This window comes from Aptenodytes patagonicus, chromosome 6 (genome assembly GCF_965638725.1).
Source record: "Aptenodytes patagonicus chromosome 6, bAptPat1.pri.cur, whole genome shotgun sequence".
Classification (NCBI taxonomy): Eukaryota; Metazoa; Chordata; class Aves; order Sphenisciformes; family Spheniscidae; genus Aptenodytes; species Aptenodytes patagonicus.
Window position 1 is genome coordinate 10,043,316 of NC_134954.1, and position 14,147 is coordinate 10,057,462.

The 14,147-nt window shown below is 40.6% G+C and overlaps 1 protein-coding gene across 1 annotated transcript in view; it reads right to left on the reverse strand.

Moving 5' to 3' along the window:
• LOC143162601 (IgGFc-binding protein-like) overlaps positions 1 to 12,068 on the reverse strand; it is a 52,744-nt gene extending 40,676 nt beyond the window's left edge. The window contains exons 1-6 of the mRNA XM_076343285.1: positions 11,999 to 12,068; positions 6,547 to 6,600; positions 6,036 to 6,280; positions 4,383 to 4,666; positions 3,468 to 3,745; positions 286 to 884 (exon numbers count right to left, since the gene is read on the reverse strand). Of these exons, the coding sequence (XP_076199400.1) occupies positions 286 to 884; positions 3,468 to 3,745; positions 4,383 to 4,666; positions 6,036 to 6,280; positions 6,547 to 6,600; positions 11,999 to 12,068 (1,530 nt within the window). The remainder of the gene's footprint in view (positions 1 to 285; positions 885 to 3,467; positions 3,746 to 4,382; positions 4,667 to 6,035; positions 6,281 to 6,546; positions 6,601 to 11,998) is intronic.
• Positions 12,069 to 14,147: the final 2,079 nt, after the last annotated feature.

Sequence of the window (14,147 nt, forward strand, 5' to 3'; positions counted from 1 at the left end):
AACCGGTGCCCATGATGCTCTCACACCCAGACGCCCCTGTGGTTTGCAGAGCCATGTCTGTGTTCTACGCTCTGCAGGGGCCTCTGTTCAACATGGGCCACATTCCCCGTTTGCCTCTTCCTCCTCCAACCCCTCCGGGAAGGAAAAACAAAGCAACCCAGTGGCTTCAGGGGAACCCACCCGGGCCTGGGACAATGGAGATGTCGTTGTACATGCCAGGCCCTGCCAAGTAAAGCCAGCCCTGCCTTGCAGCCGCGCCACGCTCGTGCCAGCCCCACTGCCTACCAGCACTTGGCTCTTCTCCTTCTTGACAATGGCAATGCGCTCTCCGTACACCTCAACCAGGACTTCGCGCACATAGGACACTCTGGTGTTCCCACGATGCTCGTTCTTGGCCTCAACGTTGAAGTAGGGCAGGGAGGTGGTGTTGGAGCACACTTTGGCCAGGGTGTAGGTGCAGTTGCCCATGAAGCTGTGCGTCACCTTGTCAAAGGTGTTGTAGTGAGGGTCGCTATGGACGTGGCAGATGCCATAGGATTGTTTGAGGCACTCAGGTTTCCCATCCTGCACCCCGCAGTACTGGCCCGTAGGGCATGAGGCATTGGAGCACTGGACTTTGCTTCCCCGCGCGGGACACGTGCACTTTGAGGAGCAGGTGTTGTCCGTCCAGAACTCCGAGCCCACGGGGTAGTGCTGCCCGTTGTGCCAGCACCCGCACTGCTGGCTGGGCACGCATCGGTCATTGTAGAGCAGGTACCCGCTGTCGCACACACAGCCCTCCACACACGGCAGGCTGCAGCTGTAGGGTGCTGTTGGGTCAACACAGGTGGCAGGGCAGGCTGCAGCACAGGGCTCGTAGTGACTGTTGGCAGGGCAGGCTAGTGCTGTGTAAAAAATATAAACCTATTTATTAATCTTTTTTAACTACTGAAGTATTGGGGTTTTTTTAATATCATATTCTGTTTTGTTTTGAAATATTTGGGCACATTTTGGAGTTCTGAGGCAGTTTGATGCATGCCTTTGCTGTCTTACTACCCTTTAATTTCTTTTGAGGTTTGGGCTATTTAAAGTTTCACTCATGTGGAGAATTTCCTAGGAGACCTCTTATTCCTGAAGATGATTGCTTTGAATTCTTGCACTGGGCTGAGGATATCAGTGTCATGTCAGTTATTTGTCCTAGACGTGCCATATTTAGGCTATAGTCCTGATATTTAATTCTAATCATATTGTACCTTCTTAATTTATATTTTTTCACTTCACCAAGGTCTTTAATGTTTGTTAAATAACCAGGATGTACAAGTGCTCTATTCTATTTTTAGATCTTGTTACATACACCACATGTAGATACCCAAGCTAATTAGAGGCTTTAAACACTGACATTTTCAGGTGAGAAGATGCCAGAACTGAAGTTTCCTGAACAACCTTTTTTCAGATTCTATATGTTTATGTGATGCAGTTGAGTTTTAATGACATTTTCTCACTCTATTTTTAGCCTGCTTTCCTAAGGAGACAGAGATCACACAATTACCTTGCACATTTCTCTGCTAATCCTCCCACTTACTGAATTTGACCCAGCTGACTTATTGGAAATAAGTTGGTGAGCTTGGTAGAGGACAAAACCATATTCAGGTCCATTAAATGAAATAGGCACAAGGCAAAAAGGAAGGATCCTGCAAGCTTCTTCAGCAGAAAGAACAGCTACAGAGAGGGCTCACTCCTGCTTAGAAACCATAGAATCTATGTGAGAGAAAACCTCAGTAATGTCCCCAGCAGAGAAAATGCTCCAGCTAGAGACTGCAGTCAAATGTGAAACAAAAGTCAGAAAGAAATCAGGCTTCAGCCATTCCAGTGTTTACAGACAAGTCTCTTTCTTTAGTCTCCCCATCTCCTTCAGCGCAGAAGGCACATAGGGCACTGGATCACTATTTCATGTTCCTTGCATTGCTTCTGGTGGGAGCAGATCTGTTCAGGACTTTCAGACAGTATTTAAATCCTGTTCTAAAGATAACATGTTTTTGGGTTTTTTTCTATAATATATGCCTGAATGCTTGAGAAATATCCTTTATTTAATCTTTACCAACATTCACGGATGAAAGGTCATTATTCCCATTTAATCTCCAGCACAGACTTCTGTCTATTACTTCAACATTTGACACCTTTTGTCTTGTGCCTCTGTGTGTTTCTGTCTCTTCTCCACCCTCACTACCTTCTCCACTTCCATTAGTGTGGTTACAATCTCCATTGCACAGGCTTCTTACTTCAGTCCTGGCCTTTAATTCCAGGCTGCCTGCCTGTGTTGCCTCCTCTCCCATCCAAAACCATGAATCACTGTGCCTGTACACGACACTCTGATGCTTTCCTCCACATCCATAGGGATGAATGGCCGGCACTCCCTCCTTTCTTATACATATGGGTGTTTGTGCCACTGATAGTGTTTCCAATACTCCTCTCTTTATCCCAGATCTCCTGCTCAGTTCGTCAGATATGTTCCTCCTTCATCCTGCTCTCTTTGCACTGCTACAAACTATGAGTTTCAAACTTCTTCTTTGTTCGATCTCAGGTTTATTCTTCCCATCAGCTCTGATTTCACTGTTCCTGCAAAAGCAACAAGCTCCGACCCCTGGACCAGCTAGCTAGTTTGTGCTTCCTTGTCCTTGGCGCTCTGCCTAGCCAGTTTCAACCTGTCCTTCCTCTTTTTCATAGACTTCTAAGCAAGTTCTCATTTTCCTTTCTAGCTCCTCCTTGCTTTCTCTAAACCCAGGGTCTTCCACTTAGCCTATTCATTAGTTCTCTCCAGTTCCTAGTCAAAGCTCCTTTCTTACTGTCCTAGACTGCCTGGATTCCTTATCCCCATCTACAGCTCTGCCTTTGGTCTGCTCTGGCTCATGTCCCTTCTATGTTCATATAAGGTATCCACCTTGATGTGTTTTTGCTGAGGTTGCTGCAGGAGGAGAAGACACAGCTTCCCTTCTGTTAACTGGGTGCCTGGCCACCCTGCAGGGTAGAGAGGCTGGGAACATAGGAGAAGGCAGCTCAGGCTCTCAGCAGGGAGGGTGGGTAAAACTCTTACATATCTACTAAGCATGTGCAAAATGAGATTTTTTTTTTTCTCAAAGCTTCTTCAGAAGGTAAAAACCCCTGTAAGTCAAATGTCCCTGACACTTAATACCCCTGAACAAAAACATAGGGACACTAGAGGAATTCAAAGGAAAAGCCTCCATTTCTATTTTAAGATAGACTAGACAGTATTTTCTCCTTTCATCCGAAGCAGCTTAACTATTTTCACTAGAGTCTTCCCAAAGGAATCAAACTGAGGACCATATGTAACCCTGAAATCTTTAGCCTGATCAGTCAAGTTTCACAATGTTATATGAATTCAAAACAGCGTCTTGTAATGCTCTGTCTTGAGTAAGTCCTAATTATATCCTCCTGACAAATGGTAATTTCCAGTAATCTTTGGTACATACGGCAGAAGGTTGCATTTCTCCACGGTGTCAGCTGGACTCCTGCAGCTTGGCACACGTCTGCATAAGCCTGCAGGTTTTGACAGAGGGCTGCGTTGTTCAAATGAAGTTCGCAGAGATCATACTGACAGGCTTCAAAATAACTTCGTGGATCAACTACTGAGTGGCAATTCTGGAATGGACCATTGGGATCTGTGATCAGACCACAGTATTCATTGTTTTGGATCATATGTTTTTCATCAGCAGTGCAATTTGGAGTATGGCCATCATCTGGCAAGCACCTGGTATGGAAAAAAAAAAAAAGATGTGGAAAAATTCACCAATGAACTTTGGATGCACTAGCACCTAAGATGCTTTTCAAATCACATCTAACAAAACTACAGGGCTGTCCCCAGGCTAAGCATGACATATTTTAAAGCTCTACATTTCAAACACTTAGGATAGAAATTCAGATTTTAACATGATCTCAACCTTATAACCTTTGAGAGGCCTGGAAGAAACCCAAATATTTATTTTGGCTTTCTTTTAAGTCAAGCTTTCTACATGGAAGATACCTAGGAAGGGCAAACAAAAAGTAAAAGCATTTGAAATTAAACCTCTACTATCATTAAATAAGATACTGTGAAATTATAAAATAAATAGTAAAGTATCTCAGAAGAGTTCAAACAAGATCTTCAAGTATTAACATCAACATACTATAAAAATAACTGAAATCTTAGTAGGCATCTGCAGTGTTTTATTCAAATTTTCTCTTTTTAAGCACAGTTAAATTTGCTGTGAAACTTTACCCAGCTAGGTAAAGTAAGTACACTGACAAGAATGTATTTTATCCCATGTGCCTGACATACAACAGTTTCTTAAACTACTGGTCATTGCATAACCAACAGCTAAGGCCAAACTTCCTGGTTGCAGTCCTACCTGGAGTCATTGTAAACCTGCCAACTGTTGCCAAGGTTGGCCGAGTTTGCTTCCATCTCTCCATCTGGATTAAGAAAGTCATCTGCTTTGTACCCATTATAATTTCCACATATTCCACAGACTTTAGACATATAGGTACTGGGAAGAGTGATTTCTGCTCTGTGATTTCCATCAAACTTGACATTCAGACCAAAGTCAGTAGTAACCACAACATACTGCCCACTGAAGGAAATACTGACACCCTGCGCCAAGGTCAGAGGGAGCACCTGGCTGACTCCATCAACCTGCGGGCACAGAGAAGGACAATCATTATAATCACTTTAAAAGAAGTATTTTTAATGGTGACCCTCTTAGATCACATCCCTATATTGAGCATAGGACTTGCACAGTAAGCAGTAAGAACTCATATTGTGTTAAGTATTACTTAACATGAATGTTGTATATGGGCACATAATCTAGGGCCTTGAGGCCATAATAATGTAGCTACGTAGCTTCCAAGTGCAGTCAAAGTGAGCTTGGTGAACCAGATCCAGCTGACAAAAGTCCAAGACTTAGCATAGTCTGTCAGCAGTAACTGCTTATAGACCTATATTTTATTTTTGATCAAATAAGATTAAAAAAATGTAGTTAGAATGGATTCTCAGAAAATTTTCAGGATTGGACAAATCTTGAAAAAGCTGCTTTTTGTTTCTTTCTCTTTCTTTTTTAATTTTCACATTTGAAATGCCAGACAATAGAAAGTAAGCATCCAAGTAAAATTTTCAATTTATTTAAAATTTACTGCAATTAGTATCTACTTTGAACATTTGTTCTTATTACATATGTAAGAAAGCTTGGTTTACTTAGAAACATATATATATAATAAAAACAGTAAATACAGGGGAAAGGTATAAAAGAGAAGCTGTTGGACAAATGTGGATATATGAGTTCACTACGTTTCAAGATCAGATGGGAAATGTCTTCGTGTACATTTAAACCTTTATCTCCTGTCACATAAGTCACTGTACTATTTTCTTGTAAGTGTGGTAAAGAAGTAAGGTGACTTATTCATTTATTGGGGGTTTGAATCAAACATGTCTGCTGTCTTGGCCCTTTATGGAAAAGAACCATAAAGACGCCTTAAAATACAATAGCTGGCCAAGTGACACAATCAGTGGGAGGAGAGTCATCAGATTGTGACTCTAGGACTCTCTCATCTGGCCCCGCTTTATGGCAAATGCCAGGTGTTAAGTGAAGTTAGCAGTGATGTGGAATAACTAGAAATCAGGGATGAGCATGCAGCTTTAAAGGCTACCACACAGGACTGGGAAATAACCACCAGCGTGGACTCGGTTAATGCAGGGCCTTTTTATTCTCTGATGCAGACCAAGCTTGAGCATGGGGGGCAAGCTAGAAAGGTAGGCTAGTCCACCAATGCCATCTGGAGTGTCAGCTCTAATCCCACCTTTTAGCAACACAGCACAAAATTTTAGCCTATGATGTTTTCAGTCCTGAAATTCGAATGTTTAAGAACTCCACACTACTCCTACTCCTAAATATCTGACTGCCCTCTAAATACCACTGTACGTATGCTGGAAAGTTGTAGTCGTTGTACAACAATTTCTTCATTCACACTATGAGTTACTGATGGTAGATAATGGGCTCCAACCTTACCTTAACAACTCTGTTTTTACCAAGATTGATCCTGTAGCCATACACATCGATGTTCATATATCGGACATAGGACACGCGAGTGTTGGCTCCTCTGTGCTCATTGGCTGCTTCCACGTTGAAATAGGGCAGCGAGCTGTTGCTCTCACACAGCTTGGAGAGGGTGTAGGTGCAGGTGCCCATGAAGTGGTGCAGCTGCTTGTCGAACGTCTGGTAGTGAGGATCCCCATGTATACTGCAAATTGCTTCTGGAGACAGGAGAAAGGAATATGTTCTCATTAACATATGGACACATCCAGAAAAGCCACCTCATTGTGCAGTGGGAAAACAAAATCATTTTGTAGGCTACATGTGGAAGAACTGAAACAGAAAAGGCAGATTTATATGGCATAAGGCAATGCCATAGAGAGATACCCAAAGAAATTAACTGAAGCAAATAAGTAGCACGGGTAGTAAAAAAATTAGGTGCCCTTCTACAACCCATTGATTAGCATATGTGATTGGCTAAAATTACCTGTCACTGGAGGTGGTGTAGAATTTGTTGGTGGTACAGGGGGAGGGAGAGCTCCTGTTAGTAGAAAAGACAAGGCAATATGATGAGTTATAACATTACAGGGTGAACACTACTTACACACCAACATACATGAATTTCCACTTATTCTTCACTAGCATAAAGTTAGAAGTTTTTCACTGAAGCAAGTGGAACTGCCTATATTTAAAAATGAGGATGTGTGGGTCTTTTGAGCGCTTAGGAGAGCTTGTCTGATTGTTAGCTTGGTGACAGTGACTGAGCTTGTGCCAGTATGCTTCTCTGGAGCTGGAAGTGTATTTACAATTGGATATGTGACTCCTTCTGGTGTGTATGTTAAGGCATGAAGGTCATACTGTCTGCAAGTGTTGGCAGGTCTGGGAGTGAGTAGCCTGCCAGCAGATGCCAAATAGTAGAAACAAATAACTCTCAGGGCACTGGTGGTTTCTAATCAGAGAGTTTTGTTGTTTCTTCAAAATTGTATTTATTTCTTAGGAACGTGACAGCTGTAGGAGTTTTCTACTGACAGACACATCGAACAGTCATGTTGTGGCGTCTTCCCTCCTGCCTGCTTCTGCTTGCTAACAAATATTAGCAACTTCTCCAACTATTCTTTATCCATCACAGAGATATCTTCTAAAAGAAGTGGTCCTCTTGGTGTGCTTCTATGTGTGAGCTAGCAACACCAGGGTGAGTATTCTCTTGATGTCATGTTCATTCACCTGGAGACATGTGAACGAGTGATGGATCTGAATCTCTGGAAGTACAACAGACTGACTAAAACCTTCAGAGCACACATGCATTCACTCCTGCCCCTTTGCAGAACAAAGAACAACTCTCCTCATTCAGGTACTCTCCTATTGCACCCTTGTGAGCCCTCCACTATGCACTGAGTGTGCGATAACAGTCAGTGTACAAGGAGATAACCAAGTGATTAATTGATTCTTGGAGAACAATGCTTTCCAACCTACTTACAGATGCACTATAGGTATATAATCATCCAAATGAATTCACAAGTAAGGCAGATGGTCTTCTGTATTACTGACACTGCTAATGACATTATTTATAGGGATTAAGTTTTAATATAGAAAACAAGTCATATGAGAACAAGTTAGAGATTTTAGAATAATGATGCAGTAACTACATACTATGATGGTACTGCTTTTGTGCTAACCATGTGATTCAAACTCAGCTGGATGTGGGGGTTTTGCTAGATACTTATGATTATAATTTAGAAGAAGCCAATAGACTTCACATAATTTGAAATCTAGTGTATACTGATAAATCTCCGCACAAAACGATCCCATTCACTTAATAAGCTCTAACTTCAAAGCTGCAGATACTTTGTAATAACCTGCCTGCAAAATGGGATCAGCTCCTTTGCATGCACTGGTTTCTTGTACACCTGTTTCTTATATGCCCATTTCTTCACATCCAGCTCCCTACTCCAGTGTAAATGCAGTTTTTTAATATCTAGCCCAGAATTGCTCTTTTTGCTCTTTCAACACTGGTGAAAAATTACAGGAATCCTGATAATGGCTTTATTCCCACAATGGATACTTCCCAACAAGCTTTAAGTTGTTTGTTGTAGAGCTGAGGAAAAAACCAGAAGAAAAGCTCTTCCTAAGATTATTGTCCTTTGAGATCTAAGGTGAAGAAGTTCTACAAATGGCAATATGAATATCAAACATCATAACCTAAAGACTGCTTGCTAAAGTTGCCTTGGAAGCTAATTTTTCATGTGACAATTGGACATATATTTAGTTTTTCATGAGTGATTAAAACATCTATTCAACCAAACATTCTTGTAGAAACAAAAAGGTTGGGAGGACTTTGACTTTTACCAGACCTAATAACTCACTTAACTTTCATCATATTAGTAGCCATACAGCGGAACAGAGAGAGGAGCACTTTTCTCTTGTCCCTTGGAGTTACGTTAGTGCACTATCCAGTGGCTGAATCATGTGCTAATACACCTGGGAAAATGAAGAACTGGCTCTCCCTAGCCCTCAAAAAAAAAAAAAAAAGGCCGCAAGTATTTTTCACAGAATTTTAAAGAAAATTATATGTTCTGAGGGTGTGGACCTGAATGGAAATCTTTGTCCTGGCTAGTGTAAATTTGAAACATTTTATTGTCATTATATGAGTAGTATTTCACAGAGAGCGAGGCCTATTAAGACCTAACGACACTTTCTATATGGTTTTCAGCAAGTTTCTTGTTCAATTCACATTTTGTAAGTAAGTATTGCATACTTGTCAGTAAAGATGGGATGAAACTGTAATTCACTTCCAGATCCTAGTCATCCACAGCTTGTGCCAGTCTTGGCTGATTTGTTACAGGGTCAGGGATCAAGCTCAAACTGCTGATTCATAGTCAGAGCTGGTAGTGCAACTCAGCTTTATTAACTCACCATTATTTCTTTTTGTGACATATGGCAGTGCTATGTATTTGCTGAGCTCGTATGAACTGAGATTTGCTGTAAAATGCTGATTAGAGCATTTAATCTGGAATCCAAGACCAAGGTGCATAGCTTTGGCTGGGTTTAGAGATGCACTTCAGGCTTAAAGTGAAGGTAAAGTTTGCTGGACCTCGTGAAAATGGTCACATTTGCAGAGAAGGGGATAGCTTATTCTGAACGTTTGAGGTGGTGAGGAAAGATTTAGGAAAAAACTACAACAAAACAGATAACATTCAAATGAAGCGAGCTGTAAAGTTTTTGCCATTTCTCTTTTTGGTTCGAAGTTATGAGGAGTTTCTATATTGTATATGGAATTAAGTAATGGTCAACAGTTAAACAGAGATGAAGAAGGAGTATACACTAAGGTGCAAACACAGACTTACCACAGGATCCATCCCTTACTCTCACATTGTCCAGTGCTGTATCCCCATACTCTGTCAGTCCTCGGACAGCCTCAAAAATTACCTAGGCAGGATGCAAAGTGAATCACTGCATCAGAGTTGTTTAGACAAATATGAGACCATTTCCCTTAGCATGTTTTCAAAATATTCTTTCTGGTCTATCTCTAAAGGCATCAAGTAAGCTGAGGCTATAACAGTTTTTCCTAGCTTCCCTCAGAAGCCTAAAATATATATTCTGTAATAAGGTAAGATTTCAAGAAATGTTGTCCTCTATTTTGCTGACTGATAAATGAATTATGAGAATTAGTTGTCTGGATTTTACAGAGGAGTCCAGTGTAGGCAGAATCCCAAAGTTCAAACCTTAACTCACAGCAGGCAAACCTGCATTTAATTAAGGCACCTAAAGTCCTTGACTTCATCATAAAATGAAGGAGGGAAGGCAGGAAAAAGAGAGGACACTAAATATATTTTATCCCCTAACTAACAGCACCAGTAAAACTCAGGGGGCTGTTTGTTTCTTCTCTTAGTTCATTGGCACAGACCATGAGGCCATTATATTTGCAAAATATAAACGAAGCAAATCTTGGTTATATTTTCTAGCTTACATGCACAAGCTTTTGCAGCCTGAAAGAGGAGAACAAATGCTGAAATTGTACAAAGAAATTTATTCTGAAAATATATTACCTTTATCTTTCTCTGTGTTGGAAAAGTATGAGTGATGGCACCATAGTTCCACAAGGAACTCTGGTTTCCCTTCCGAGTCCACACCACAGACTCCCCTGTTACGTCTTGGATAAGCACTCTCAGCTCATTCATGTCTTCTGACCCAAACATGTAGTACCAGAAGTCTATGCATATTTTTTCAGAAACTACAGTATCTGGGCTCTCAAGCCTGTTAGTGTCGAATGGGATCAGGTTACTTGCTTCTTGGTAGATGAAATAGCCTTCTGCAGAGTAAAAAAATTAAAATATGGTTGAATCTTTGTAACTTGCCAGGTGTCATTTAAAACTGAAGTACAACCCAACTCTGGAAGAAATCAAGGGCATTGTTAGCAGCGCAAAGAAGCAAAGTAGAGGGTGTTTGGAATTTACGTTGCAATGCTTAGCACCATGTAGTTATCCAAACTAGAATGTGAGCTGGAGAGCAAAGCAAATATATCCCATCTCACATGAACAGTTATTCTGGGATGACGAATAAAGATGTAGGCCTCTTTCAAGAGACAGCACCTCCAGACACAGTGCCCCACTGATCCATGTTCAGTTTCCTCTTTCCCCAAAGGAAAATAATGCAATCTGCTATACACCTTCTCTTGCGGGATATATTTTTTTCTAAAGATTTTGGTCTCAAGATGAGCAAATCCCTAGCACAAGGAAAATTCCAACCCATCAGCATTTGGTTTTGTCTCAAAATGGAAGGGATAGAAAGCAATGCAGATATTGCCATCAAAATATTTAGGTTTGAAATTATGAAAAGGAAGGAAACTTTTCAAAATTCAGAAACTCACAGTATGTCTTTTAGGGTTTGAAATGCTTTAGTCTGAATTGGTTCAACATGAGATCACATTTTGCTTTACTAGGGCTGAAGTTTTTTGCTTCCAATGGGCTAAGATGAAACCTACATTTTTGCACTGCAGTTAAAGTCAAGTCTCTCCCATCTGATTATGGAAAGGAATCAAAAAGAAATGAATGACCATTTCTATATGATAAAGTATGGCTCCACACATAGCATCTAACATTGTCTTATGTTTTAGTTGGCAAGAAAATGTAAGACACATTTAAAGTTATATGGTCTGTATCAATTCAAAAAGCAAAACATTTGTGTGAATCCATATTAAAAATATTTCATTTCTTCTTTCAACAGGCAATTTTAATTATTATCAAAATACTAAAAATGCAGAAAATTGTTTAGCAAAAATCCCAATTAATACTGTTCTAATCCGCTTAGTAAGTCTGACAGTAGCTGACCTTTCAGTCTCGGGATAATTACAGAAAGCAATATGACTGCAGACTGATCCCCCTTAAATGGATCTGCTAGTGCAAGGGTAGTGGTTCAAACAGATAAGAGATGGAGCCATACTAAGCACTCGTTTGATGATACAACCATGCTAGACCCCAGTTTTTCAATCACATGTAGCTGAAGACAAGCTTTTTAAAGATATTCTTTAATTTCAGACTTGATCTTGTAACACTTTGCTAGCGTGAACATTATCTAGTGCCAGTACAGCGATCATTTCGTTTATTGCCATTAACTGATATCAGTGTAATTTGGCCAAAAGACCTCTCTTGAATAATGACCTCTTGCACGTCACTGCATTCTCTATGAGGCCTTAAGCATGACATAATTAGCTTTCTTCTACTTCCATACACTGATAAAGATTTCCAACTCATGATGGGGCAACCCAGATTAATTTACTCATAACTGACACGGTGAAAAGTCAAAGACAGGTGTCAGCATGAAACAAAACTGCAACATTTCAAAGGGCTTTGTGAATCTCTTTTCTCTTTCAGAGAAAGAATAATAAAGGTAGTCAAGCTGTCTTTGAAGGGAAATCAACAATGCCACAACCGAGCACTTACTTCCATCAGGGTAGTCTCCACCAGGACCTGTTCCATCAGTTGGAGTGTCATGTTTGGTTCGTATCCACATTCCCTGGTTGACATTGCAAGGTTGGGTCCAGTCACAAAATGGTCTTGAGTTGTTGTTAAAATCACATCTGGTGAGGTAAGCTGAAATACAACACATTAAAGTAAGGAAGAGGCGCTAGTACATTCAAAATCTGCCTTGGATGTTAACAGCACTAATGACATGCAGTTACCTGTTTCAGGATCCCATGTTCTCAAGCCACCAGTTGGTATTTGTTTGATCCTGGCAAGAAAAACAACACAGTGAAGCCCTTGTGGAATTAGTGACTCAAAAACTGTTTAAGAGTGAATGTTGGGACCTCAACATATGTCTTTGGGTGTTTCACTGAATAACTGAATAGACCCAGGGTTTCATCCATGTCTGACTCTTTCTCTTCCCATATGTACTTACTCCTTCATGATAAAGCTCTGAGAGTGCATCAAAGGTGGGATATGTTCACTTCATCTAGTGTGGAAAGATCCTCTGCTCTGTATCCCACTGAACTGAAAGAAGACCAGCTCTCCTAGGTACAGGGAGCTACGGAAGGGATGGGTGGATGCAGCTCAGCTCAGACAATACCAGGATAATAGCAAAGACTTGCTATTAACTTGCTCATGGCATTGTCATCCCCACTGTTGCAAAGCAAAGTGTGTAAATGCCAGTAAACTAGTGTACCGTGTAACTCTGTTACTTGTTGGAAGGCTATATATTTCCTTTAACCCCTGCAAATCTCTCATAACACAAAGCTATCATCTCACTCAGCTCTTCTAATCTACCCTGAAAATGCTGCAAAACAAAACAAAAGCAGTTACAAAAGCATAGTCCTTGTGGTGCTACAAAGTCCTGCAGAGATGAGTTGAAACAAGACCAAAATCCCACCACAGATCACAGCATAAATGGCTCTGCTCTTTGGGTACTTTGCGTAGGGAAGGGATTTCCAGGATGGCAAGGCTACAATAGTAACTCTTGACATACTCTGACAGTGATCCACAGTTTCAGGAGGCAGGGTTCAGTTCCAACCTCTGTGGTGCCTCTCCTTAATTATCCTTATTGTACTTGACACAGTGTAGAGAATCTGTCCTTAAGTGAATTCATTGCAGTGAATGTCCTCGCTGCCCCTCAAAATCTAAGCAATGACATTCAGAGAAACTAGGGAGATTAGGAGCAAATATCACACAATGAATTCATCAATGAAATGCAGCAAGCAACTGGAAAACAGACTGAGCTAAGGCTAAGGAGGAAAGACAATATGTAAGGACAGATAAAGTAAGAAAATTTTCTTTGCTGTTCCTTTTTCCATGAGGAAGTGAAAACTGTGACAAGTTGCCACTTGGTCTCTCTTCAGTGCTATCTTTAAACTGTTACACATCAGGCAAGTCCTAAGACAAAAGTTACTGCACGTATATTTAGAGTAAAAAGTGTTTTATAACTACTGCGGTTATTTTGTCAAGATCTCTCCTCTTCAGATGTGCCATTAGAAAGCCACGTGTTACAGGTTTCTCTCACAGACGGAAGTCAGTGCAGAATCAGGCAACAACAAAATTCAATTATTTCTTCTTTTTAAAAATGACATGGTTCAATTGTACAACATTCCACATTTAAAAAGTGAAGAAACATTCCACATTTAAAAAGTGAAGAAAGGATATTTATCATTAAAAGCTAAGCTTCCTGAATTAAACTACATTCAGTACTGTGCTACTTACCCTGTGGTATTCAGCACTGAAATACAGAATAAAATTAAAGTGTATTGTAAGTGCCAGAGGGTCCCCATGCTAGAAGACAGAGTTAAGTCTTCTGTGTGGTACAGTTCGCATAGTAATTCACCAGCTGTACTCAGCAAGGAGAAAATGAGGATGACCTACAGTGAAACAGAAGTATATATTGACCAGAGGGCGGAGGCGATTATAAAAATCTGTCCAAACATGTTTCAGTTATGTTCCCAGGGTCATGTACCTCAAGAAAAGCACATACGAACCGAAAGCTCATATTCTGTGTCACTTGCTTTGACACCCTTAGTTGTTTGCTGGAGAAATTGATTCAATTTTGGCAATTTTTGTTGCTACTGTTGTATATTAAAAAAGTCTGCAATTTTAAAGGGATTTT